Consider the following 27,989-nt stretch of genomic DNA (forward strand, 5'->3'; position numbering starts at 1 on the left):
GGTTATGACAGAATTATAAAAGTTTATTTGCCAAAAGGCTTGTAGGATTTAACTGAACAAGCAAGCTTATTTTTGCCTAAATTGTGTACAAAAACGCATCTTTGTAGGGAAATTTCTGTTTGTATTTTAAAGAGCAGAGTTAAGAACCAGCAGTTTGGAGATGTTGCAATTCCTATTTTTGAAAGTGTTGATTTTAACATAACAGAATGTCCCAAGAAAAATGTTTTGCAGGCAGCTTGGTTAACGTGGGGATTGGAGCACAGCTCCAGGTATAGATGATGTCAAGCATGTAACAATTTCAGCTTAGAAATCTTCAAATAAGTTTTTTCTTCCTTCTTCTTCCTGTAAAGCAAGTCAATCTGCCAAGTAACCTTTTAAGCCCCCCAGAATGGTTCTGTTGATCACGAAGCAGATTTATTTTCTGCAGTTGTAGAACTTCACCAACATTCTGAGGCTGAAGTGGTGGTGACAGAAGCTGAAGGCTGTGGTTGCTCCCTGGGTCCAGGTTTGGATCCAGGCTCCAGGTTTGGTGCAGCATCATCCATCAGGGCTGAGTCAGGCAGGAGGTCCACTGAGTCACTGCAGGGTCCTGGCAGTGGGGGAGCCTCAGGGAAGTGGATGGTTTAAATACTGTGAGAATCTTTATCAGCACAGGAAATGACAGCTCATTAAAATACTAACCGTTGAGCCTGTTTAGATCACTGTCTGGAAGAAAATTAACCATTGAAGGGGCAGATAACTTGCAGGAAGAAAGGTGCTCTGGTGAGACAAATTAATCAGCTTTGCTAAGTGTACAGTGGCATCAAAATGTTTCCACTGGAATCTGCTTTTCAGTGCTTTATAAACTGACTCTCAAAGAAATGGATACTGTGGAGCAAACTGGAGCAAAACTTCCAGTGTCTCTTGAGGCAGGGATGGCTAAAATAACCAAATGTTACCTCTTACTAAATTTGCATTTGAGCTGCAGGATGGATTTTTTTTTTTTCTTGTGTTCTTGTTCACATGGAGAAAAGTGAATCTAGCACAGAGAAGCTCCGTGTGGGAGTGGGGGTTGGGTGTGATGATTTCATGGAGTTTTGCAGAACTGTTTGGAAGGCAAAAGCCTTCACTTTGGCCCCCTGGCCGAGCTGCCAATAGTCACTCTGATTAAAACAAATTATTTTTTAAAGAGTTGGAGGTACTGGGAGGGCAGACTCCATGCAGCACACTCTCTCCTTCATTGTCACATTCTTCCCTGCCACTTAACTCCCTTTTCTGTAGCAGGATCTGATCTCTGGCCTTGGGCCAGGCTGGCTCCAGGACCAGGGGGAGATCCTGGATGTGTGCAGGCTTTGTGCTGACACACAGGGAGCTTTTCCTCTTAGTTGGGTTTTCTGTTGTTTGAGATTTCTTTTGCTTTTGTCTTCACTTTGAATTGTGGTGGTGGCATTTCCTAAAAGGATGTTTTTCTGTAGCTGGATTAGCCCAAAGAGCTGAATCTGAGCAAAATGTATATGATGCTGTTTGTCCCTGGACCCTGAGAGGGTCGGGGTGAGGACAGAGTGTGCGTGCCAGGGAGTGACAAAATCAATCCCTGTGTTCACAGTTAAACGGTTTTTCCAATTTAACAGCTGTGGATATTAGAGAGCTCATCCATAGGATGGGTTGTGACTCAATATTGCATCACCTTTCCAAGCAGGGCTTCCGTGGGGCTCAGCCTTGGGAGCCTCCTTGCCTTGTCTGCACCCTCTCTCCCGTTCCCGGGGTCTCATTTCCCTCCAGGTGATTATTTCCATGATCAAATGGAATTCCAGGGTTTTTAACTTCCCGTGTTTAATGGTTCTTGGTCATTGCAACTGAGTCCAGTTGTTCCTCTGAGCTGCTGAATAGGTTTGAAGATCCAGCACTCGATGCCACTGAAGTTCTCTCTTATGTTTTTAATTTTCATGAGAATAACTGGAGTTTAAGAACTGCTTAGAGGTAATCAGATGCTTAATCACTTGCTCTTACAAATGAGAAACTTTCATTAGCAGTCAAATCCCTGCTGTATTAATGCTCCTAAAGTGTGAGTCTACAACTGTGTGTTAAGTACTTGCTAATTCTAGCATTTCTCTCTGGAAAAATAGGCAAATACACACGTGTGTTTTTGTAAGATGGGAACTTTATATAGAGAGCTGCACTTCAGCATTTAGCACAGCTTGTAATTATCTGAGTGCTTGCAGGCTCTAAAAACATAGGGTATGAAATGTCAGTAACTCAAGAGGAACTTTATATTAAAGATCTTGCAAGGTGAAAAATACACCTTTGAAAAATGCAGAAAGTGTTATTAAATCTCTTAAAGAAGTGTTTTTAATATCAGTAAACATGGAGTAGACTTGGAGAAGTAAAGAACTTCCTACTTGAGCTGGCATAAAGAAATTATTTTAAAATTTTCTTTAGGTTTGGTGCTTTATCCATGTGCATTTGAGAAAATTCCTACCCGTAGTTCCAAAGATTCACTTAGCAAGGTAACTTCCCTAAAAATCTTCCCTACCATTTCATGACTGGTTCAAGTATTGACAGTTATTCTTTGGGAAGCAAATCAATAAATTGTACATTTTATTTGAATAAACACAGGTTTGCTGTAACTGGAATACAAGTTTTAGGAGCCACTGTACATCACAGATTCTGCACATCACTGGTGTAATTTTTAAACTTACCCTACAACAGTTCTGCTCTTCAGATAGCTGTGAAGCTTTGTTTTATTTGTTGGGCAAAAAGCTATATAATTTTTCATTTGGGTAGGAATTGTGGCTCTTAATTTAGAAAATCATAAAGCTGTATCTCTAATTACTAATACCAAGTGATACTTCTTACAACAAGCTACAACAGGGAAGCAAAAATCTTAATGAGTGTTTATACTGTAGTGTTAAAATGCAGGTAAAGTTTTTCAGTAAAATGTTATGATTTTAACAAATTTAGGCTGTACCAGTGGCTAGTACAAATTTTTGGAAGTCTGTTTTCAGTTCCAGTTCCTTGGGAAATGTTCAATTTTAGCAGAGAATCAGAATGAACTAAAATAAAAATTGGATTTTTATGTTAACTGCTTCTAAAATTTCACCTGAATTAAAATTTCTTCAGAGTTTTTTTTTTCCCCCTCAAAATAAACCCAAAGCATTTTTTTTCCTGAATCTTATGGTCAAACTGTATTTAGTCTCTTTGTTTGTCAAGGAAATTGTGTTGATAGGAGAGCACACACAAGGACCAGCACCTCTCTTCCTAGCGGTGCCTCCTTGTTGCTGATTAACTGCAGGATTCATTAATAATGATAGGAAGGGTGAAATGTATTTTATTGCTGACAGCCAACTTCTAGTGAATTACTTTTGGTTTTGGTTTGTTTTTGTTTGGCTGGTTGTTTTTTTTTTTTTAAATTTAAATCCTTAAGCAGCTCAGCAAGACCTAAATTTAAGCCTTTAAGAAGGGGCAGCAGGCTGTGTGTTTGGGGTTTTTTTGTGTGTTTTGTTTTGGCAGATAGAGACTACAAAGCCTGCATGAGCTGAGTTCTCTTGTGCCCTCAGGTCCTTTTATTTTCTTATCTTTTCATATTCTTTACTTGAAAGACAATGGGCTTGATTCTCAAAGGAAAATGCAAGGATTTGGGATTCTTCTGCAAACGGGGTTATCTCCCAACATCTGCCCTTGTTAAGTGGGAGCCTGTGGTTTGCATCCAGACTCCTGGAACTGCAGCAGCTTTTGAAAGTGGAGCTTAAATTCACTGCTCAGTGTACCTGTGTCTGCTGGGAGTTTAATTCTTGAAAATTTAGACTGAAGTTTTCCCCCTCCTATTGTAAGAACAGGGTTAGGGAGTTGGACTTCACTGCGTCTGCCGGGAGGTTTCACTTGTTTGTTTGTAATAAAAGAAAACTGGTTTGTAAGATTTCTAGATCTAATGTGATGTCTACATTTGAGATACTATGTGACAAAACCAGAAAAAAAAAAACAGACAAAAGAAAAAAAGAAAATTTTTTAGTAAAAAAAAATTTAAATGTGGTGTTGATGCATCAGGATCTTTTCAAGGCTCTGAACTTGGTTTCCATGTCTCAGTTCTGTTTAATGTTAGTTAGTTGGGCACTGACTTAGTTCAGTTTTCATAAAAAAAAAAAATTAATGGAGGCATTTGACCACCATTCTGTTAATCATTCATCTCTCATCATTTAAATATTCTTCATTTCATCATCTTGCAGAAGTTTATAAGTAAACTGTTACCTTTCGGTAGCTTTCCTGGGCTTCCAAGTGTCATCTGAAAAAGAAAAAAAACTGAAATTGTAACTCCTTTTAAATACCATGACTGGCTACTGATCACCGAGCCATCAGGACAATTATTACCATAAATAAAGTCAGTTTCGAAGGGGGGATGGTTCTGAAAAATTGGAAATATTTGTAAAAGTTGACAGACTCGTTTAAAATGTGTAATAGATGTGTTTTAATCTCTGGTTTGGGTTTTTTGGTTTTTTTCCCTGAAGTTTTACCAGTCCAGGCACAGAATTTACTCACCCATTTGTATCATCGTGATGGTGAATCATGAGGGAAGCAATTTTTTTCTTGTAAATATGTTAAAAAAAAAATCATTTGCCCCCGGCTACTGAAGGGAATAGATTTAGCAGAGGAGAGTCAGCTACTTTGTGTCTTTGATCTGTGCATTTTCATGAATTCTTAAGCTTAGAAAGCTGCTATTTTTTTTAATTGGGCTCTAGCCTGGAAAAGGGAATATCATTTCAAATGAGGAGACTGAGGAAATTAATTTTAGAGATGATCAGTTTGTAAAGCTGTCTCTGTGTACACTGGTGTTTTACTAAACCCTCCCTGAAGCAGTCGTGCTTCAATCAAACAAAAAAACCTAAAAACATTGAAATTCAGGTGACTTTTTAATGTAGAAGACCCTACTAATGTCTTAAAAAAAATAATAATTCCAAATCTCCGTTCTCTAAAGTGAAAATGGCATTTGTCAGTGATGGGAATGCCCGGAGTTCGGTGTTGGTGTATTTATGTGGCTCAAACTTCGGGAGCCTTTGGGTCGTGTGTGTGTTTTCCTGTTGCTAGTGGCAATTTCTTCCAGACAGTATTTAAGTTCGGTTTATTTGTTTGGTTGTTTTGCCCCAAACGCTGTGACAATCACTAAAGCTCTCTGGACCTCCTGCTAAGTAGCAGCGTGCTGTGTAGATGTAAAGAAAAACTGGGGTGCTGTAGAAGGGAAGTCTGAAGGATATCGAGGTCCTGGAGCAGGTCCAAAGGAGGCAACTGGGCTGGTGAAGGGATCCAGCAGAATTCCTGTGAGGAAGGGCTGAGGGAGCTGGGGGTGTTGAGGCTGGAGAAGAGGAGGCTCAGGGGAGACCTCATCACTCTCTCCAACTCCCTGAAAGGAGGTTGGAGCCAGGGGGGGGTTGGGCTCTTTTCCCAGGCAACTCTCAGCAAGACAAGAGGGCACAAGAGGTCTCAAGTTGTGCCAGGAGAGGTTTAGGTTGGACATTAGAAAGAATTTCTTTAGGGAGAAGGTGCTCAGGCATTGGAATGGGCTGCCCAGGGAAGGGGTGGATTCTCCATCCCTGGAGATATTTCAAAAGAGCCTGGATGTGGCACTCAGTGCCATGGGCTGGGAACCACGGGGGGAGTGGAGCAAGGGTTGGACTTGATGAGCTCTGAGGTCCCTTCCAACCCAGCCCATTCTATGATTCTAGGATTCTATGACACTGTGGGTCTGTCCACCTTCCCACCACGGCAGAGGGAGAGGGTTCCTCCTCCCAACCCGTGTCCGGGATCTTTCCTGTAAGAACAAGGTGTTCGGTACCGGCTGGGAGGTTTTGTGCAAGTCAGCTGCCATAAACCGTGGCGTGATTCAGAAGAGGGTTCATAGTTCCTTCTTTGTTCCTTTGTTAATGAGTGACTCGGGGGAGGTGCCTGCAGAATTCGCTAACGCATTCTTGTGGGGTAAGGATGACGCAGAGATTGTCCTAATAAGGACTTAGTTTGAGAAAGGGGCCGTCTCCTCGGAGGAGAGAGGGGCAAGTCATAGGGCGAGCAGTTTCTTTTTTAACGGAGGGATGACACAAGCACAAGTCATTTCCTTATTAATCGGTTCAAACCAGTTCTTACAGGAACTGCTGGTGATAAATGGGGGACTTCTCCGAAGTCATTCATTTGGGTCTCAGCAGTGCCCCGCTGCACTTCTCCCCGCCTGCAAGGAAATGCTCGGGCTCGCAGCTTCTCTCTCAGCTCCCAGCAGTGCCTCCTCACTGCTTGCTGCTCAAAGAGGATTTTTTTTCCTTTGCTTTGCTTTCGAAGCGCTTTCGGAGGATGTGGGGAGATGTGTTCTTTTTAGAAGCACCAGATTAAAAACGCTGAAATACACTTTATTTTGTGGTTAGCTGCTTTCCCAAGTAGCAATGCCCTTCTGGGCTGTAGCTGAGGCTGAACTTGGTTCTGTTTGGGTCAAAGTGGTAAGTTTTTATTTTTATTTTTTTTTAAATGTTTTTTTCTTTTTTTGTTTTTTTTTCCTCCCCTATTTTGTCTTGTCCTCTGGGATGAACTTTGCATCAGTGCTATTCCAAGTGTAGGTCCTTCTCTTCAGAAGCCATTTCAAGAATATTTAGAAGCTCAGAGGATAAAACTTCACCACAAAGCTGACAGTGGAGTGCCACAGGTAAGGACCTCGCTGCCTCCCCGCTGATTTTCTTCTTTCCCCAATGACTTTTTCCCCTTCCCTCGCTGTCTTTTGACTTTTTTGTCAGCTATATCGATGTAACTCTTGTATTCCAAGACTTGCAGTGGCTTAGGGAATAGACAAAATAGCTCATTTTAAAGCAGCCTAAGCATTAAAAATAATGCTTGTAATTGTATTTAACTGGATTTAAATATTTTGTATACTAAAGACAATGATGAATTCAGAGCAGTGGCACAGCTTGCCTCTCTATGGGTGCCTATTTTGAAAGAAATTTGAGCAGAAAAAGGTTGCATTTACATGTGAAGTGGTAACAAACTGTGCAGCATCAATAGTTCAGTAGGATCTGGGGCTTAATGGCCACTAAGAATCATCAAGCCCTTAAGTGTTGGAAAGGAGAATAAAAATGTGGTACAAAGGGGAAGGAGTGGCCTTTCATACAAGGTGAAAAACACTCTGAATTTTTAGTGGAGACAGAGGAACTTTGACATGAAATTCCTTAGGGTACAAAGGCATTATTTTAGATAAAATGCATTTCTCTAACTCACATTTCACATGTAATAATTGTAGCTCTAAGTGTTTCTTTGCCCATTTCTTACAAAAAAAAAAAAAAAAAAAAAAAAAAAAAGAAACTAAATTAGGGAGGGTCGGGCTGGACTAGTGAAATATGCATATTCCTTCCTGCACATTGCAGTCATTTTTGTGCAGTGCATTGCTGCCCTCCTTTGACAAAAAAATACAACTTAAAAGTAGTCATGGAAAACGCTGGAACTGCCACCCCAGGTCATGACAGTAACTTCCAGTGACACCAGGAGAATCGGGCACTAATTGGGAGATAGAGGGAAAAACCCCACATTGTTAAGGAGTGACCTTACTGTTTTCTTTGCAATGAACACGACAGGGAATGACAGTCAGGGGCTGCTAATCCTGAGCTCTCTGAACTGTTAACTAGGATGAAATAATATTAGGAGTAATAAAGCACTTCACTAGAACACTAATAATGATCCAGGATCCAGCAGCTGCCCCGTGGTGGGTTTGGCAAGGCCTCCTGCATTGTCTTTCAAGGGACTGAAGTCAGCTTTACAGAGGGAGCTGCAGGAACCCTGTCAGCTCCCACTTGGTTCCTGTTTTTGAGGAATTCCATAATTTTAAAAAAAATGTTCAGGCTCTTCCCTTTCACCTAGAAAAAGGAGATTTCTCCATGGTCCACTAATGTTAATTTTCCTCCTGTTTTGTCTCTTCAGGGGGAAAGCTGGCTATCCTGGATATTTGAAAAATTGGTTATTCTCATGGTTTGTTATTTTATCTTATCTATAATCAACTCCATGGCCCAAAGCTACGCCAAACGACTGCAACAGAAGATGTACTCTGAAGAAAAAACCAAATAAGCTTGGGAAAAAACCCCTCGGAATGGGTTTTAGACAGGAAAATGACACATCTTTCTATATGTTTAAAAATCAGCATTATTCAAAATGGGGAAAAACTTTTTAACATCAATTTTCAACTTTAAAAAGTTTTTATTTCATGTTGAAAGTAATTTGGATATTAGAGCAGATGTTTCATTGACAAACTCATAAATGTTAAGGTAAGGTATGAATGCTTTACGTGTCTGATTGTATTATATGGGCTGGACAGTGGGATGTTAAAAGGAGTTTAACACAAATGTTGCCCACCCAAATTACTTTCAAAACTGATAATTTAATACTCTCCATTTCCTGATTTAACTTCAGACTGACCTAAGGATAATTTTTTATTTTGAAGGGTGGCTCTTTTTGCTTTTTCCGTAACTTTCAAGACCATCAAAATGTATATAAATGAACACAGATTGGATACAAACTCTTGCATGTCCCTCATGGTAAGGCAATTCCATCTGAATTCTCCAGTGTCCCATTGCATTGCACGTGCTCCCAGTTGGAAAAGCCACCCCTCGAAACTTTATGATGTTAGCAGAGATGATTTGATGTCAAAATGCTGAAGATGACATTTTTTATTATGTATATTTAGAATGGAGTTAAGATAAAACTTTATAAAGCCATCTTTGATCATTCCAGAATTTCTTGTGTCAGTCTTTTTAAGCAGTTTGCTTTCCTCCCCACTTTTGTATGCTGAGTTTTGTTAGTTCCTTTATTAAGCCTTAATCCCATGAACTGCATGCTTTACTCATCCTTCCTGCACAAATGGTGCTGAGCCCTTTGTTCTTTTTTTTTTTTTTTTTTTTTTTTTTTCTTGAGAACTGATTTAGCAGCAGGAAGTAGGGAGCACTTTGCTCAGTTGGAGTGTGGCTGACTGGTTAAAGCAGCCCAGTGGTATCAGCTGCCATCAGCTCTTCTCACATGTTTGCACTGACCACAGCACTGCGGGCAAGGAAGAAGGGAAGGGGGGGAAGAGTAAAGATTCCAGCTGAAAACAGATTTGATGTTAAACTCAGCAATGAAGCAGAGAACTTCAGAGAACATTAACCTCAGGCTTTTCAAGTCAGGTATTTTTAGAGCAGTCATGAATCAGTGTGTGTTCCAGTCCTACCCTGCATGAACCGAGCCAATATTAAAATGGATCTTTTCCCTCTTTGTAAGTAGGTATCTGTTCCACTGCTGCTGTTATCTGTATCCCTACTCTAATCACTTTCTGAACGATTTTTTATTTTTATCCAAGGGGTAAGTAACAAGAATTAAGCTGACTTTCAGTGAGTGTTATCAAGAGGTGACCTGTGAGCACAAAGCAGGTTGGACTTTGCTCTGGCGTAGGGCAGGTTTATCCCTGCGTGAGGGGAGGGCAGATCCTGCAGGTGGGTGTGAGAAATATCTGTATTTTGTGCAGTCCTGCCTGAATGTCCCCTTGTGTTGCCAACTGTCGTGACATCTCCATGGCTGTACCATCCTGTCGGATAGCTTATCAGACTGATGTTGACTGTTGGATCTCATGGCAACAACAGTCGGTAGGCTGTCTGACATTTTGGTATCGTTCATCTGACTGTTCCCTCATCCATCTCCAACTGTTTTTCATTGAACATCAGTAGCATATCAATGTTTTTTTCAAGTTTAGATGGAAATGAGCTCAGAAGGCCTGCAGTGCAGCGGGCTGCACAAGAAACGTCTTTTAAAAGTTTCATCTCAGTTGTGTGTGAGGTCGGCAGTGTTTCTCCTGTATGCTTCATCTGTAACTTTAAACAATGTTGCTGAATGAGTGGAGTCTTCCAACAGAAACTTCTCTCAACAGAGCTGCTGAGTAAATGAAATTTCAAAACCTACAAGTCAAGTCCTGAGTGCTGGGAGGGAGTGCAAGACAGAAGCACAAAGGCCATTTGTTTGTCCCTGCTGCTTTTCAGAAGATTTAATATTCCTTAAATCTTGGCCTAGCAGCTTTTTTTTTTTTTTTTTCCATTTTTTGGCCTAAACGTTGCCTTTGAATATAACGTAGCAAAGAGCTTGTTCAAATACAACCCATAATCATAAAATCAGAGCTGTTTGACACTTCACTCCTTGCAGTCTACTAAAACTTTATTTTTGCACTCTGGAAGAGATCACGTAAGCAGCTCGTGGCTGTTGGTTTCATTTTTCTTCAGGACATTTGGATTACTGACACTTTGCTACTTCTCCCAGTTTTAGTGGCAGCTTTTTCCCCAGGGATCTGCCACTCACCCTGGGGACAACTGGTATTCCCATCACAAAGTTCCAGTAGTGTCTTCAGGCTTTTTGTGAGAGTAAATTAAATTCATGCCACAGAGCCCACTGCGTGCTGTCAGATTGGAATGAGGAGACAATAAAGTAACAATAAAGTAAAAAGAAATAAAAAACACACCTTTTCCTAGAGCCTGAGCCAATAAACTTCTACCTTTCTAAATGCTTTAGTGGTGTCCTCACAGTTCTGCCTCCTTGCCTACTGAAAAATCAGACAAACTGAAAGCTTTCTCCCACTTACTTCACTCTATGTTTAAATACATGTAGTGCAAAAATTCTCCTCTTGTTCTGAACCTGTGTGTGTGTCCACCCCAATAAGCTGTGCTGTTATTTTGAAGCTTTCTACCATTATTTAAAGAAAGGACTGGTTATTCTACTCCCTTCTACCTGTTTGGCTGCTGGGAGATAATAGGACTTGGTAAAAGGTAAAACATAACAGAACTGAAAGGTATGCAAACCTAATGAGATTTGCAACTGAATAGTTTTACGAATGTTTCAATAAACAAACAACTGTTTCCCAGTGTTTATTTCAGCTGGATTGTTTCCATCTCTGTATCTTGAGCTTGGTTGTTACACTGTTAAATTTGTTGTCCCAAGCCGCCTACAGTGAGAGTGAATCCAGAAGATAAAGCAGCAGTTGCGTTTTGTGGCTTCAGAGAAAGACCCAGAGCCTGTACTGTTTCATCTGAAAACATGTTTTTTACTCCCTTAATCCAAAGTTCCCTTTTGTTGAAGTTTTCAGTTGCACAGAGGCAGCAGCCAGTCAGATAGTTTAAAATGCATTAGAGAAAAATCCAGAGTGAGTGCTGCTGCTGCAAGAGAAACCTTAGCAGGGATCACTGTATTTTTTAGTTGATTCTTCTTGCAGTTTAGACACTGAATAAAGTATCTTTTTTTTTTTTTTTTTTCTTGGAATTACTGAGTTGTGTTGCTGTAAGCAAAGCTAAAAAGGTCACAGTGGTCTCTGCCAGGCCCAGCCAAGAGGCCTGCAGAGGCTGTCAGATCACATCATCCACTTCCACACTTCCCTCAGCTCCATCAAAGCCATCAGGAAACCTCCTGCTCCCTCTCTCTGCTTGTAGTTTCTTACTCCATCCCAGTGTCACACTGTGTCTCTTGTTCAAGCAGCTCCCTCTGAAATCACACAGCTGCCTGCTCAGGCTAAAAAATACTTGTCATTAATACTTAAAGATGGCTTAATGCTGATCCAGAGAGTCCTTCCCTGCTGTGCTTTTGGGTTTTATTATTTAATTTGTTAGAATCAGCCTCCCTCTCACTGCAGGCAGTGCTAATTGCAAGCACAAATGCTGTGGATGTTTCCCTGATTGCCAAGCACAAATGTAAATATTAGTGAGCAAAATTGATTGCAGGTGTAAAAGTAAATGGTGATTGGGTGTGTTCCTTGGGGTTAAAAGTAAATGACTTTTCTTTGGTGCACATGGTTAAAAAAATACTTCGTAATCAGCAATTAAAAGGTTGAGTGTAATTATAGATGAAGTCATTGAAATTGCTCTTCTGAGATTTAAAATTTGGTTTGGGTTTTTTTGTCTCTTTTATTTTTTTTCCTGTAAATTTGGGTTTTATTATTTTTTTGGAGGAGAAGAAAAAACACTTAAACACTTTGCCCAGCCTTCTCCAGATTGCAGCACTGTGTGGAGTGTGAAAGAGGGAGAGCAATAGCCAAGGAGGGCTCCTTCCTGCTGGGCCAGGTGAGGGTTTAAGTGCTGGAGCCTCCTCAGGAAGCAGGAGTGAAGCAATCCCTGAGAAACACCCTGCTGAAGCCTTCACAACTAGATTGGGGGTAAATATTTGCATATGCTCTTACAAACTCATTTTTAAAAGGATTATACTGAAAAATTCTTTGAGCCTGCTGTGGCTTTCCTAATTCCTAACTGGGGGCATGCAATGCTGGTATTTATTTCTTTATCTGTTTCCCTTGCTTGTTGATGAACACCCTCAGCTTTCATAGGAGGCAGCAAACCAATGTTTTGGTAGTGGTGTGAGCTGGGGAGCCTGTAACAAACTGGGTTTGTTGTTGAAGGAGTAAAAGGAGGTGCAATACAGAAACTGCTATCAAAATATCCAAGAGGTCTGGCAGTGTGCCTGTCAGGTAAAAGCAAATGGGAAGAGCTCAGCAACCTGCAGTGGGCTTCTTGGCATATTTCAGGGGTGTTTTGGTGGAAAAAAAAATAAAAGGTATTGCTCTGTGCTGACTTTCAAGTGAAGAGGCTGTTGAGCTGTGTAAAACAAATGTGAACCTATTAAGTGGGCCAGGGTTTGTTTCAGTTTGTCTTTTATTGTGCTAGAGGGTTTTTTATTATTATTGTTCACTCGTGGTATGATTGGAAGAGCATTGACAACAGAAGCATTAAACCAAAGGTCATTTTTCTTTAAACCTCATTTGAGGAGCTGTTCAGATACAGATAAGCAAGTGTGCTGCATCTTCCGTGTTTTAAGGGAGTTACTCCCAGTTTAATTGTTCTGCAGGTTTCTCAAGAAACTTAAATGAGTTGCCCAGGCAGCTGGTAATAAGGAAACTGGCTGCTATTTCCTGATGAAAAGCAAGAGATAGGACTTGTCAGCTCAGTGTATTGTTCCCTGCTCTGCCCTGCAAGGCCACACCCTTCTCCAATCCCCTCAGAAGTTGCTTTTTCTGACCTTGTAAAAAGTGTGAGTTTGGGGTCTTTTCTCTGGCCACTGCTGTGCTCTTCCTGCTTGAGGGGAAGCTGTCCTGAGAGAGGAGCTGTTTAATACATGGTATTTAAGGCATGATCCACCATTTTTGGGTTTGTTGTGTTTTTACACCAACCTCCCAGCTCTGGCTTTGCCTCCTCGTGAGAGATGGTTGGAACTTCTTGTTTCCTTGTGGCCTGTTGTGGTGTTGCTGAGGTGTTTTTTGCTCTCTGGAGTGCTGCACTCAGCTCACAGCTACCTCTGACCCAGGCAAATTCTGTGAACTACACTGAAGTGGTTGTTACCCTGGTTTTATGTCAGGTTGTGAGCACTGTTTTATGATTTATGACATCAACTTGTATGGACTCCCCTCTTACCTTCCTTGGGTGCCACTGATCTGTGTGACACTGAAGTGGTTGTTACCCTGGTTTTATGTCAGGTTGTGAGCACTGTTTTATGATTTATGACATCAACTTGTATGGACTCCCCTCTTACCTTCCTTGGGTGCCACTGATCTGTGTGACACTGAAGTGGTTGTTACCCTGGTTTTATGTCAGGTTGTGAGCACTGTTTTATGATTTATGACATCAACCTCTATGGACTCTCCTCTTACCTTCCTTGGGTGCCACTGATCTGTGTGACACTTCTAAGCTCTAAAGCCTTTTCACTGGGTGGTGGCATCAATTCTCAGCCAAAGCTCTGAGCTACCTGAGCACAGACACCACCAGAGCCCCGTGTGCACCTGAGAAGGTTAAACTCTGCCTCCAGCCATTAGACAAAGAAATGTTCAGATATTAGATGCATTTCCCAAAGTTTGTTCTATCTGCTTGCACTGACCTTCTGGTACCTCTGGTTTTGTTCCAGATTGTCAGGTAAGAAACTGGCAGTTCTCTGGCAGGAGCTGCTGCTAACTAAAGCACATAAATACTCTGAGGATCACACTTACATGTAGAAACCATGTGAGTTTTGAAGGACTGAGTGTGTCTTTCCCAAGACTCTGTTTTTCTTAGGTTCTTCCCAGTTGAAAATCCTTGAAAAAGCAGGTTTATGTGCTCAGCATTTCTCTTCTGTTTCTGAAACTGGACCTGCATAAAGAGAAAGTAAACATTTAGATTTGCAACACCCTACAAATTTAGCCATGTTCACAAAATTCCTCTGGTCTGTTTCTTGTTTGCTGCAGCTGTTTTCCTGAGTGCTGTAGTATGTAGGATATTTTCATAACAACAGTTTTTTTGCTCTGATTTCTTGATCTTTATGTCTCACCTCAGTCCAGCTGACCTCTCATGACATACAGTCACATGCATCCATGTGTTGTGCAAGACTCTAGGTGGGGAGCAGTGAGGAAGAGAGAAACTGTTAAGATGCCTGAAACTGGTATTTAGTGAAGCTTCAAGTGATGGATGCAAAAAATAAAAATTGCAAAGCACTTATTTCTGCTAGATTTGTGCTAATGCAATTGGTGATTTTATTTGTGTCCTCCCTTAACTTCTACATAAACCTGTCTCAAACACTTCTGCACAACCACCACGTGGCAAATCAAACTGCAGGATCTGTGCATCAACTAAAATTGTCAGGGGTGCCCAGGAGGAGCTGGGTGTTTTTAAGTCAAGTGTGGAAATCTGCAGCCCTATCCTGTGGCAAAGCATTCCAGCTGTGAGAGAGAGAATTCTTATTAAATGGATAAGGAAAGTGTTGAAGTGTTGGGCAGATCTGATCCTGAGAGTCCTAGCTTAAAACTCTCACTGATGTCTCCCCCTTGAAGTCTTTCTTGTAGCCTTGTCTGTCCTTGGTGCTTAAGAGAATTTTGGACAAGTTCAGGCCTGTTGACTTGAGTTTAGTTCAGATTCAGCAGGACTCTGTGTGTTCTGAAGTTCAGGTTTCTTTTGATAATGCCACTGCAGGATGAGCTTGCCTTTCAGAGCACACATTATGTTTTTATCTATATTTTATATAAAAACTTTCACTTCACTGTGAGAATAGCAGCTTTGTGGAGAAGCCTGAGTAAATCTTTGTAGAGGAAAAGAATGTGAAAACCTGAGCTAATATCTGGTAGGGAAGGAACAGAAGGTTTCTTCTTGGGAGAAAAGTATTTAATTGGCTTTCTGTTCATTAGTTGCCAAATTCATGTTTTTAACTGTTTTACCAGCTGCATTAGGTCCCTTCACCAAAATTAGGCCTAGGAAGGAGAAACTGCCAGTTCACACCATCACATAACTTCATAACTACAATAACTGACAGGATGACTTGGAATCAGGGAGCAGCAGAAGCTGAAGTTGCCCCGAGTGGGGTGGGGAGGAAATTTCCCAGTGTTTTCTTTGCAAGTGACAGAACTTGCAAAGCAGCAGCCTGACAGGGAAATATGGATTCCAGAACTCAGTATTGTTCTGAGCCATCTGGAGAGCAGTAGCTCTGAACTATTGCCCAGCTCTCACCATACTTACTGAGGATATTATAATGAGCAGCTACAGCTGCCCCTGCCAGCCAAGTGCAGAGCCAGTGTTTTATTACACCTTCAGTGTGTGGGATGAGGCTGCTTTCCATTTGGCTCCCCTGGTGGTGTTCTGCTTACATGCTCCTGTAAATGATCTATTACATATTGGAGCCTGCTGGGCAAAGGTTCAAATTAAATCATGCCATCTGACCACAATTACACCATTCTCAGGCAACTGAAGTGTATTTTTGTGTGCCTTTAAATAAACATTACATTGTACGTGTAACCAAATATGTACAATAATTATTTTTGCAGAACACACCCATTTAAATCCAAATACACCGTATAAGATGGGATTTATTTCTCATTACATCTAACTAGTGAAACAAAAGCTCAAGCAATGTTTATTCTGCCTTTTTTTTCTTTTTCATTAACTAGTGGCTTATTTTATTTAGTTTCTCTCCTTGCTGCTCTTTTAGAATAGGAATCTTGGCCTAGAGAGAATCCTCATCTTACTTATTTTTCTATCTTGTGGTGTAACACTCCATACTTTAAAAAATTTTGCTTTTAAAATTAGCAGGCAAGAAGGTTTCTGCAACCTGGTTCACACAGACAAGCAGAGAGGCTTGTGCCTTCATTTTATACCACTGGACTCTCCTAGAAATCCGTGGTTAGAATTTCCCAGGCTTGTAGGACAACCATGGGGTTAAAGTTTAGACTTCTTCCATTATCTTTACCATGGAATGTATTTATACCTCCAAATATTGCCTTTAAACTTCCTCATGAGCAGAAGCAGCCTATCTAATCTCTTCTCTGGGGCCACCTTCCCCTTTTTCAGTGGCAATAAGATCTGCTGGAACCACCACCCACCCTCCTTGCAGCTTTTCAGGCTTCTGGGAAAGGGTTAAGCAGGTTCTGCTGATTCACTGAGGTGGGTGACTCATGACCCCACCCGATGGAGGGGAAGTGGCTGTCTAGAGGGAGAGGATTCATACAATGTGAACTCAGAAGGGACCATTGTAGTTGAACTGAAAGAGCAGGAAGGGCTCTATAGTTCAAATTGAGGATTATCAGCTCTGCATCCCATGAGTTAAAAGCTGCCCCAGTGTCCAGGCTGTGCTTCTGCAGCGTGGGCAGAGGTGGGGTAGGAAGCCAGGAGGCTCCAGGAGGAGGAAGCCCACACTGGAATTTGCTGCCTTGGTAAAGCTGTGTGTGGACTGCCCTTGAAAGCAGGGGAGGAAAAGCAGCAGCTCAGTTCCTTTTAGAAGTTTTTTTGGTTTATATCAGATCCATGAATCAGTCCTGATGACTCAAAGTTTTCAAAGTGCTCAGCAAAATGTGGATTCTTTAAAGGATCTGGGAATTTATTGCTTTTGGGATGCTTGGTCCCTTGTTTCATAATACTTATCTATGATCAATTTATTAATTATTCATCCAATATCCTTTTGTACCCTAATACTTCCCAGTAATGTAACAGCTGGTAATTTGTGCATGACTTCCTTCTTCCTTAGTGACAAAATCCTACTTGCTGTGGAATCCACAGATTTTTTGCCTTTAATCTTGAGCTGTTTCAGTTTGGCAAACTGTGCAGGTAATCCTCTTAAAAAGCCCTTGGATATTTACAGGAAGATTCCATCCTTTCCCTAGTGGCAATCAGCCTAGCCTGATAAACCACTATGAATTTAAGCACAAATAAATTGTATAACTACATCAGTGCCCTCTCACTTGCCAAAGTTACTTGTAATGGGTTAATTTTTGTTCCTGTTTGGGTTTTTTGGTGGCCAAATAGAAGTTATCCCATTCATTACATGGATCTGCTATACTGAACAGTCCTTGAATAAACTTCCAAGTGAGCTGCACCTGTCCATTACACAAAACAATAGTGAGATTTGGTGCATTGTTCCTTGCCTTATGGACATCCTGTGAGCAGCCAGGTCAAGGCCACTGGTTCTGTTGTCTCTGCCTCAGTGAATGATTGGCGTATGCTGACTTTTAATCTACCACAATGATTTTAATTTCTAATGAAATAAAAGGCCAGGCTCAGTCTATTTACATAATTATTTTTCTCAATAAAATAGAAGCTGACTGCTCTGCCTTCTAATGTAATTGTAGGTGATGAAAATCTGGTAACAGCTATTGACTTCCTGTCACTTTGACCCTCTCCTCTCCACATCCTGGGGAAAAAATGGAGGCATCCAGCCACAAATCAAAAAATTAAGGCTTCTTTTGGGAAAGGGTGTGAGAATTTCAGAACTGAGGTCAGCAGTGAAAAACACTAACAGGAAGAAGGCTTGAGATGACTGAAACAATTCCTGTCAATCCCTTTTGCAGAGCAAGGGTAGGGATTATAACAGCTAATTACAAGAGTTACACTTTGGTTTTCACCTTCTTTTGTTTTTTGCAGTTTAGAGGAATCTGTGTTGTCCAAATATGGTTGTCCTCCTCTTGCTGCTTTGAGAAACTGTTTTCCCATGAAAGTAGGAATATTTTCCCTGAATCCCAACTAGGAACAAGTTCTTACAGAAGTGTCCTTGTTGAGCATAATGAACTAACTGTTGGCCTAGCTCTGTCTTGGAGCTGCTGAATCTTTCCTCTGTGTTTTCATATGTTATAATTAGAGATCAAATAAGGAAATTTTTATTTTTGCTTTGGGGTTGTACATGGTAGCTGTGTTTCCTGATGGGACTGCTAATCTTAAATGTAAACACCCCCCCAGATATCCTGCTCCATTAACTACAAGTGACATAAGCCATAAATAATAAATGTACATATAGAATGGTTAAATGGGTCTGTGTCATTCATTGGTGCAATAAGCACTTGCTGCATGTGCTTCATGCTCAGAATTATAAATACACAGAGATAAGGGAAGGTAATTTCTGCAATAAAGTTACTTATTGATGTAGCAGTACAATAACCCACTGCTGCCTTCCTTTTTGCTGAGGAAACTTCTAAAAATGTTTTACCTGTCCTGTGAAATAATGAGAAAGAGTATGCATTCCTGTGACTTGGTCATTTTTTTTCACAGTTGCTTATTTTCATTTCTGATACTGAAGAAGTTCTCAGTGTGACAGCTGTTGAAAACACTTGGGAAAATTATTTCTATGCTGCTAAACATCTTGTGCCTTTTGCAGGAGGGAGGAGGGAGAACCTCACCACACTGCCTCCTTTCCTGACCCTTTGTTCCCTGTAAACTTGAATTGCCTGTGCTGTTTATCTTAACTTCTTGTGCAATCTTGTCTTCGGTTTCTTCTGTGGAAATAACCAAGACAATGGTTGAAACTGACAAAAACATGTCACTAGAAAAGCCCTTTCATTCAGAACAGTCCCCCAGCTCTGAGATGCCAGGAAGTGATAGTGGAAAAAAAAAAATTAAATATCACAAGTAATATCCTATAACAAAAGTTGTATGTGGTTTTCAGCTTCAGCTCAGGTTTTATACAGCAGTACAGGGCTGGACAGCTGAACTATAATTATGTCTTCCCCTTTTTGAGAGTGAGTCCCTCAAACAGGAATTAGAGCACCTGAGTGAGAACAGCAAGCAAACCACTGAGCTGCTGACAAAATGTTCTGTCATAAATGTTGAGTGAAAAGTTTCTTGGTCTATTTACCCTACCTACTTTCTCCTCTTTGCTTTTCCTTTTGTGTTCTCCCCACCTGCCCCATAAATCTCATTTCCCCTGTGTACTTAATGATTTAGCTATTGAGTTGGTACACCAATACAGCTCTTAATTTACAGAGTTGTAGGAACTAGGACTGGATTCAATTCCAGTGCATGCAGACAGTTGCCCTGCCACTAACAGGCAGTTTAAACATTTTTTTGTCTGTGTGTAAGGCGTGAAAGATCACCATTGTGTGTCTGTAAACTACCATGAAATTTCTCAGAATCCATTTTTGTGGCTTGCACTGAGCCAACAACCCTGCTGGAGATCAGGTATCACCCGGGGTGTATTTGAGCAATTGTGACCTTGGCCCCTGTACTTACCTGTTCTTCAGACTCTGTCCTGTGGTTGCCTGAGTGTTGTCACAGTCTGTTTGACAGCCCAGGTGTTGGTTTCCAGAGCAGCTTTGAGAACAGGAGTTCCAGGGGGGGTTCTGGTGCTTCTGTGCCTGAACAGAAGTGAAGAGGTGAATGACATCTAGAAAGGAAATAAAGATGAGTATAATCCAGTGCTCTAACTGAAGCCTAGAAGAATTACACAGTCTGCATCTACCTGACAGGAGTCTACACTAAGCCTAAAGGGAAATTATGAGATCTGTTCACTTCTCAAGGGAAAACTCCTTGAGACTGATGTTTAATTTATTTTTTTTTCTATTGCTGTCATACCTATTTAATAGTGAGTGGGATTACAGCTATGGGAGAACAATGTAACATGGGGATAGGACTGGCAAGCATTCCAAAAGTTCTCCCTACCACTGGGTGAAAAACTATCAGGGGCAGAGGGAAGTTCAGCGTTAAGACATGAGCCTTAATTCTACTGTTCTCTTACTTTATGAGCACCCAGGCTGTGCTCCCCAAGCCACTGCAATCTGCCGGCTGGTGCAGCAGCGTTTGCAGGCTGCAGCTTCACAGCGGCACCACCTTGTGGCCGTGGTAACGTTTGTGGGAAAAAAAGAGCCCATTTCTGAAACGGACTTTTGAAATTACACACTGTAGTGTATTTCTTATATTGTATTACAGGTTCTTGCATCCAAAATCTACCAGCAGTTCTCCTCCCAAACCTGTTTAAATAAATATCAAAGTAATTAAAAAAAACCACCTGCTGCTTGCTGTTAACTTATAGGAAGAAGAACAAGAATTGTAGTTTGGCCTAAATCTGTGGTTTGCCCATAAAAACCTATGCTAGAGGGGATATTTTTTTTTCAATTGTTTGGTAACACCACTTTAAAAAGTAGGACAGTGGAATGGCCAGAAAAGCACACAATTTGTTATAATCTCTAATATAACTTGATGACAGAAAAATGAAGAACACTTCATCCCTTTTTTAAAGATGGTTCAAAACTTCTGCTGTTTTGTCAAGGTTAATGTCCTTAAAGTGGAATTTAGGTCTTAGTTTGCTTTAAAAGAACAGGTTTTCTTTTAGACAAATGGAGTTTGGATTAATAATTCAAATACTGTGCATTTTTATCAATATCAAAGCATTCTAGGGCAAAGTTTTATAATGAAAATTGAAAATGGAAGATTAGGAATGGCTTACTACTGTAGTCAAGCACACACTTAACTTTTAGCACACATTAGTCCCTGATAGTTTAGATGCTGAGACTTTAGCCTGGAAAAAAGTCCTTCTGTACATTCTTTATAAGACATATCCAAGTGCCAAAGATGATTTTCAAAGACTTAGCTACAGTACAACAAGAATATAATGGAAAGTAGCTATTTATTTGATATATTAAATATGAATAATACCTGTCCACATGAATATATTCAGTTCTGATTAAGTTCTTGCTATTCTAACACATGCACACGTTCTTACAAGGCTGAGAAATAGCTGCAGTCCAATACTTTATATACTTCAGAAAGGTGGTGGAAGGTTTTCCAGTGCTGGGTGCTTTCAGGAAAGTTCTAGTTCAGAGTAATCAAAGGATGGTGTAACTGGAGATAACTTGTTCCAGAGCTGTGAAGCTGTCCAGGAAATCTTCCTCTTCAATTCCAAATTTAGTGTACTGGTGAATGTAGGCTCTGTGTTGAAGTCACCGTAGGGAAATGGGTAACATGTTAGAAATCAGTGAATAATCTGACATAAAATCACATTATTTATTGTAATGACTTCAAATGAAGATTGGTTTTCACCCAGTGACCATCCTGGTGAGTTTCTACTGTGCTCTCTTGAACTTGTTTTGTACTAGAAACAAGTTCTGACTTAGCAAAAAAAAAAAAAGCAAAAAAAAATATAGCAAATTTATAGCAAAATATTATAAAATATATTATATATTATATATAATAATATGCTATATTATAAAATATAGCAAAAATTTAGCAAAAAAAAGCAAAGCTTTTATAACTTTGTGTATTTATTGCCCAAGGCAACAAAGTCACAGCTAACAAAATTTGGCTGACTGGGAAGTTGAAGGAGAAGTGATTATTCAATGAGAAAAGTAATTTATAGAGTTGAGATGCAAAGCCTCAACCTGTGTGTATGGGGCACCTTTCTTCTCATCACTGGTGTTGCTAAAATCAGGAGTTAAGCTACTGGGAGCAGTTTTGACATCTGCTGTGACATGCACCAACCTTGGCTTCATAGTGATCAAATTCAGAGGCAATTGTTTTCTAGATTTTGTGGTCAAAAATCAAACTAATGGCATGGGGCCCTTACTAAACACATAAATCCCCTAAGTGTGTTTGAACTAAGACAGGAACTTGTTGCCTGGATTGTGCAGCATGTCTGACACTTTAGAAACTACACGATCAGTAATATCAGTGTTTCTATGTGTTATTTTTAGAATGGTCACACTGCAATGCACTACATTTGTGGAGGTTTAATAGTGAGAAAATTGTGAACCTGACAGCACTAGAATGTGGTCTCACTTATTCACAGAACATAAGCACTGTTCTGTGTTGTCCACCCTGCCACCCTATTTCAAGCATAAAAATGTTTCCCCTAAAGTGTGGGAACTGTCTTCATGCTTATTCTCCCTTTGCTGAAAAAGTCAGCTTTATTTACAAGGATTTTGCTAATACTGAATTGGCAGCTATAAATGAAGTCTCAGGATAATTATTTTCACTTACTTGGAAGCAAACATATTCCAGGCTTTTCCTACAACACTGTCAAGAGGTTTCAGCAGGAACTGGCTATTGCTGACCAAAGAAGCTGACTTTTCATACTTGTTAAATGCTCTTGGTGTTTTCCAGGCACTAAAAGCATCCTGAGGGTTGAGCCATGATGTGTATAACGAGGGATCTTGGAAACTTCCTGCAGAAATAAGACAGTCCTTTTGCCAGATCCTTCATCTTGATCTCAGTATCCCTGTGTGATCTCATAAATACTCAATAGATCAATTTAGACCTTGAAAAAAAAAAAATCTGCAGTGTGATCAGCCTGTTGAAAATTTAACTGCTTCAAACTGACTTGGCAGACTATCTAGACACAACTCTCATATTGTACTTCATCTCCAAGCTATGCTCACCACTCCAGAAGCTGTTAAGTGTATTTTTTGACAACACAGCCAAGAATCCTGTCATACACATGGGTCTGCCTCTTTCTCCTTCCCTGAAGTGCTTCAGGAAACAGAGGTCTGGGTTGTAAACAGCCCTAAGCAATTAAGACAACGTGATCTTGGATATTAAAGTGTTTCCAGATGGAAAACTGACCTTAGCAGTGATGTATGTGGCCTTGTTTTTCTTTCACTTTCATCAGATATGGTTGCAAAGATAAAAAAGAGATGTTAAACAAGAATCACCAAGCTGTACTGTGTTTCTCCCTCTTACCCAAGTCTACACTGTGCACATCTTTCCCTCGCAGGATGACCAGGTTGGCAATGGAAGTGTTGAAATGTTGTGGCTTGTTCATGGGATGACTGGAGGGGATGGAGGAGCCTACACGAGGTGGTCGTACTTGCCAATCAATACCTAGCAGGTTTTGGCAAAAAAGATAGAAAAGAAAGTTAATGTTTCTTAAAATATGGATGCAGACTAGCTGAAGAATCAGATGGCAATTAACACTGAGTTAATTAGGGTTTTTATTTCTGCATGTTAGTTAAGAAGCAATTATTCAGTTCTTAAGAGAAAAACAGTGCTAATTCAGCAGTTATCTGCCTGGTAGTCACCAGTCTTACCAGAGAAAATGGATACTTGTTTCTATACTTAACAACCTGCCAGCCCATTCTTTGCATAACTGGAAGCTCTACTGAATGCCCCATGAAAACTGATATGGGAGAGTTAAGCAGGATTTTTATTAGAAGGTGTAAAAAAAAAAAAAAAAAAAAAAAAAGCATAGCAGAGCTATCCAAGCATGTTCCAAATGAATCATGCTAATTAAATGTACCGCCCAAAACTGTTGGTTTGTTTTGCCTATTTTCAATGGTTATAATTAACTAAGATGTCTGGGAGCAAAACCAGCAAGCTTGGAGCTGCTGTGGCAGCTGAGTGAATAGTTACAGGAGCAGCTGGTTATGTAGAGGCAAATTCCTGCTGTCTGAGGGCAGCAACTCTGAGCTGCCTACAGTGAGTCAATGAGCCCCAGAAAACAATACCCTTTATTTCATCTGTAAAAATGTGTGCTTAGAGAGTGATGGATTCTGAGAGTGAGTGAATGCTTTTTACCTTCCTCCATTTTAGCATTAGCAATGAGCATCTGCCTTAAATGTTTGATGAGTCCTGGCCAACTGAAGGTGCTGTAAGCAAGGAAGTTTTCAGGCATCTGAGGTATGTTCCGAAGACCCAACATCTTGAATTCAGGATGTGGAACTAATGTCTCCATTAAGTCTCCTGAAAAAAGAAGTCAACAGCTGCTCATGGTTGACAAAAATAGGAAAGAGTGGGGAATTTTACAAAGGAGTTTAAGGTAAGAATCCAAGCAAGATGTATGAAGTTTTAATTTGACAAATACATGGGCACACATCAGAAGAAATAATGCAAGCTTGCTGCACTCTACTGAGTTCCACACAAGCATGTGAGAGGCTCTTATTTTACAAGTCAACTTGCCTCACTTCTGGCTGAGAATCTCAAAGACCCTACACACAGCTAAGGGGATTGACAGATGGGGAAATTCAATTTTACAAGCAAAACTCTTGGCAATAAGGGTATCTTTCTGTAACCCCTTAACGATACAGATGTCAGCCTGTTGCTAGCTTGTCCTCTGCAAGTTAAACACAAAACTTTCATTTTGTTTCAGTTTATAAAATCTCATGTGAAATGTAAAACTCAATCCAAATGACTGCCCTGTACAAATTATCTCTGAAATACAAACAGGTACAAGGGTGTCTGTAGGCACACAAGAAGAAACTGAGTTCTTTTGGAAAAGAATGAAACTTGAAGGTGGGGGATCTATCTTTGACTCTGCTACAGAAGAGGGATTGAATTTCTAACTTAAGGCTTTTGCTTCACACTTTTTCCATCTTACAACTTGGGATGTGTCTGAACACTTGAGTAAGGAGACTGAAGGACTTAAATTCCCAGCCTGGAGTGATTACAGAAATAAAGTTAGGTACCTAATGGGTTTCTGCTATAGTGTGAGCCACTTTCTGCTGTGTAAGCTGGCTGGAAAACACTCCCCAGCTGATGTGCAATGACTCGATTTACATCTCTGAAGGAGATCTGCTTAATATTCATCAGCTGAGCACAGATCTTGTGGATGGCATCATTTTCATGAACAAGTAGGGCATCTGATGACTGGTACAGACGTGAGAGAGTCAAAACAGAGTTGTAGTTTTGAACAATGACCTAGAAACAAACAAAAATTCACAAAAATGACAACCAAAAACCTCTTTTTCATTAATCTTCTGGTGGCTGTAATTTTCTCAGTTATGATTTAGGAAGTGATTAGTTTTCTTTGCCAAAGTGCTAGGTTCTAGAAGAGCTTTTACATGTAAAAGAGGAAGATCATGTTATCCTCAGTTCCTGCAAACATGCTAGAATAAAATGTCTGGCAACTGATTAGAATGCCAAGGTATTATCATAACAGGAGCTCCTAACTAGTCAGCTAATATAGAGCTTCTTGTGAAAACACTTTATACTTTAGCACTTGCAATATTAAAATTATTTTTTTTTGTGAAATGACATGTACCAAATATTAGGCAAACAGTTCATCAGCTCAGTTACATATTGTAACTTTTAAGAAGTAAGATATCTCTGTTTATTTCCATTGCAGGTATTTTATGTTTAAAAGGAGGGTTATTAAAACTTGTAGAATACCTCTGGGAAACACAACATTCACCTCACCAGTGCCATAGGGCCAGATAATATGGTTTAGTATAAAAGAAGTTGGAAAAGCATCTCTTAAACACTGGGTCACAAATGCTCCCAAGCCAGATCCTGTACCACCAGCCATGCTCATTATTGTGAAAAATCCACCCAGTCGATCACATTTCTCTGCTTCTTTCTGTACCAGAGTCATTATTGCTTCTTTGTGCCTAGGCCCATGGACAGAGTAACTGTTGAATAAAAGACAAAAGAGTGAGAATTGGCAAGTTCTATCAAAGTAGGACCCTAGACAGCTCATGAGCTTCTACAGTTCCCCTAGTGAAGCTTGTACCAGTTGTTCATACCCATTTGCCCAGTTGTTCCCAGAGCCTTGCTTCTGGCAGAAGTGTGAGTGCTCATCATATCTCCAGTAGCCAGACCTGGCAGCTGTTGATAAGGTTTGGTTGATTACTTTGGGTTCCATGTCCACAAGCACAGCCCGGGCAACAGGTACTGGAGAGAAAGAAAAATGCAACTCAGAATAATGTGCCAATGTTGGGACTTTTTCAAGTAAGATGGAGGGACTTGCACCATGGTTCAAATTGTATTCCTCCTGCCTAATTAAGTCAAACAATTAATGGGACAGTACAGAAAGGGGGACTTAGCAATGCCCTGGATTTCTGGAGAACCATCTGTCTCTTTCCAAAGACAAACCTCAAGTCTAGCAACCATAGATCTTTTTGGGCAGAAACCACTTAATGTGTCTGATGACACCAAATTCAGACAATCTGGGTCCTACTCCACCTACACCATAAAATGCAATGTTTGAAAGGGAAGATTATGTATGTAAATGTGCTCAGTTTCCAGCTGTGTTACTGGCAGACTTGCCCTGCAGGCTCAGACACTTTATTGCCCTTTGATTTTGGCTGGTAGTGACGTTGTGAAGGCAGAGGGTTGTGACAAGTGTTCAAGCCTGAAGGTAAAACTCATACTTCAGCTGAATCAAGGTAGTAAAAGAGGTATTATTTCTGTACTCTTATCTGTATTAGGCTGGCACCCAGACACTGTGGAAAACAAACACTTAAATGCTGTACCTTGAGATTCTTCCTCACTGAAAAAACGTTCTTTGCAAGCATCATGGTAGGATTCATTCTCCTTCTTGGAACACAGCCCATGTGTGCCATGGATGTCACCACAGATAGCACTGAACAGCTCATGACCAATCTGATTACCACACTGACCAAGCTGGAGTGTGACTATTGACATTCTGATTCACTTTGTATTTAAGCCTAAAAAAAAGAGAAGTATGCCTTTAGTAGCTGTGGAAAAGAGAGGAGGGGAAAAGTTCTGAGAAGTAGATTTCTCATCAGTTTTGCAATTTTTGAGAACCTCTAGTGAGAAGGGAAATGCTATGCTACAGCCACGGGCTATTTCTGGAGAAAAATGGACTGTCAGCACTTTGTCCTGAATGTCAGAAGAATTCAGATGGCACTTGACAGGAAAATGGTGTTTACTGTTGGCTAGAGATCTGAAGGGAGACAAAACCAACCATGCAGCAAGCAAAGTCTCCAACAAAATTATAGGATTAGGCTGAAAATGCACAATAAGCATAATAAGAAAGTACCAAATGCCTTTAGAAGTGTGAAGCCTGTTCAAAAACTGAGCTGATTTCCAGTTCTGTTCTGTGATGGCCTAATGCCAAAATCTGCTGAGGTGACAAAAGAGTTCTCTAGAGTATTCCCCCTGCTTCCCTCACTGGCAGCAACCTTTTTGATTCAGTACTGGTATGTTTTGACATATTTTTTTTTCACTCAGCATTTTGCAGTAGCTCTGTTCTTCACATTTCTATTCTCCTTTCACAGAAACAAGGTGGTTTTGTTTTTTTTTTAAAGTCACTTCATTATTCTGGGCTGATTCTGATTTCATTCTCATCCCCAGCTGTGCTGGAGCACTTCTGTACCAGCATTCCTTGGCTGACTGCCAGCACTCGTAACCCGATCCTGCTGCATTTTGCAGGCAGGTATGTGCTATTTTTGATTTCTTTGCCTGACTTCAGCACTGCTGCCAGTCTGCACCTCAGAGCCTAAGGCCAAGACTGTGTGTTACAGCTAGGCGTGAGTTATTCCTCGCCGCAGGAAATAAACCCGTAAATTACTTCCAGAAAAAGGCTGATGTCCAACCCACGCGTGCGATACCGGCCCTCCCGTGCTTCTTTCCGTGTCCCTCACAGCAGCCCACCCTCCCCGGCCGCCATCTTCGGGTGCTGCCCCACACCTGGCCCTCAACTTTCGGCCACCTCATTCCCTCCCCCCTCCCCAAAATTTCTCCAGAACCTTTTTCCTTGCCGGTTCCCTCCCTCCCGGCTCTCTCCGACCTCTCCCTCAGCCCCTCCGGGACCCTCCGGCTCCTCCTCAGGGCTGACCTGGACGATTCCCCCCCTGAGGCGATGAGGCGACGAGGGCGCGAGCGCAGCAGCCCCCGCGCTCCCCTTTCCCGCCCCCCCCCACTGCTCCGCGAGTCCGTGACTCAGAGGCGCCTTCGGACCCACCCGATCCCCGCTTGCTCAAGGGGGGACCCCGGGCACAGCGCTCCGGTCCCCACGGGGGCTTCACAGACCCCGAGGCTCACTGTGGTTTCACCGCTGCCCCTTTCTGCGCCTGCCCCGTGCGGGGAGCTCCGCGCCTGCCCCCGCGGATGCGC

The 27,989-nt window shown here is 41.1% G+C and overlaps 2 protein-coding genes across 15 annotated transcripts in view; one reads left to right on the plus strand and one right to left on the minus strand.

Annotated features, from left to right (window-relative positions):
• Positions 1–10,882, plus strand: part of VMP1 (vacuole membrane protein 1) — a 68,180-nt gene extending 57,298 nt beyond the window's left edge. For 2 of the 3 annotated variants that reach the window (XM_071764735.1, XM_071764736.1), the window contains exons 11-12: positions 6,553–6,655; positions 7,918–10,882. In XM_071764735.1, coding sequence (XP_071620836.1) covers positions 6,553–6,655; positions 7,918–8,061 — 247 coding nt within the window. In that variant the 3' untranslated portion in view covers positions 8,062–10,882. The remainder of the gene's footprint in view (positions 1–6,552; positions 6,656–7,917) is intronic. The other variant, XM_071764737.1, reaches the window with a different exon arrangement.
• Positions 3–27,988, minus strand: TUBD1 (tubulin delta 1). 12 transcript variants are annotated; one of them, XR_011730011.1, is made up of 13 exons: positions 27,838–27,988; positions 26,384–26,578; positions 25,655–25,802; positions 25,324–25,540; positions 24,599–24,830; positions 23,712–23,876; positions 22,878–23,018; positions 22,179–22,362; positions 20,859–21,131; positions 19,437–19,561; positions 13,970–14,108; positions 4,225–4,258; positions 3–705 (listed from the first exon to the last, which is right to left on the minus strand). XR_011730011.1 is itself a non-coding variant. In XM_071764732.1 (9 exons), exons 2-9 carry the CDS (start codon positions 26,553–26,555, stop codon positions 21,029–21,031), a joined length of 1,362 nt encoding a protein of 453 aa, XP_071620833.1. In that variant the 5' UTR covers positions 26,556–26,578; positions 27,838–27,988; the 3' UTR covers positions 20,811–21,028. The 12 variants fall into 12 exon arrangements, 1 of the variants encoding a protein (XP_071620833.1); XR_011730016.1 differs by lacking the exons at positions 3–705; positions 4,225–4,258 and adding an exon at positions 20,423–20,509 and having other exon boundaries at positions 7,939–14,108; positions 19,437–19,552; positions 20,926–21,131; XR_011730010.1 differs by lacking the exons at positions 3–705; positions 4,225–4,258 and adding an exon at positions 7,939–13,329 and having other exon boundaries at positions 13,565–14,108.
• Position 27,989: the final 1 nt, after the last annotated feature.

Source organism: Heliangelus exortis, chromosome 21 (genome assembly GCF_036169615.1).
Source record: "Heliangelus exortis chromosome 21, bHelExo1.hap1, whole genome shotgun sequence".
In the NCBI taxonomy this organism is placed as follows: domain Eukaryota; kingdom Metazoa; phylum Chordata; class Aves; order Apodiformes; family Trochilidae; genus Heliangelus; species Heliangelus exortis.

Coding starts and splice junctions, on each gene's coding strand:
- TUBD1 (XM_071764732.1), bottom strand. CDS start 26,555: ATGTCAATAGTCACACTCCAGCTTGGTCAGTGTGGTAATCAGATTGGT. Junction 23,877..24,598: donor CTATAGCAGAAACCCATTAG/GTACCTAACTTT, acceptor TTCTTTTTTCAG/GAGACTTAATGGAGACATTA. Junction 23,019..23,711: donor TAATGCTAAAATGGAGGAAG/GTAAAAAGCATT, acceptor AAAACCTGCTAG/GTATTGATTGGCAAGTACGA.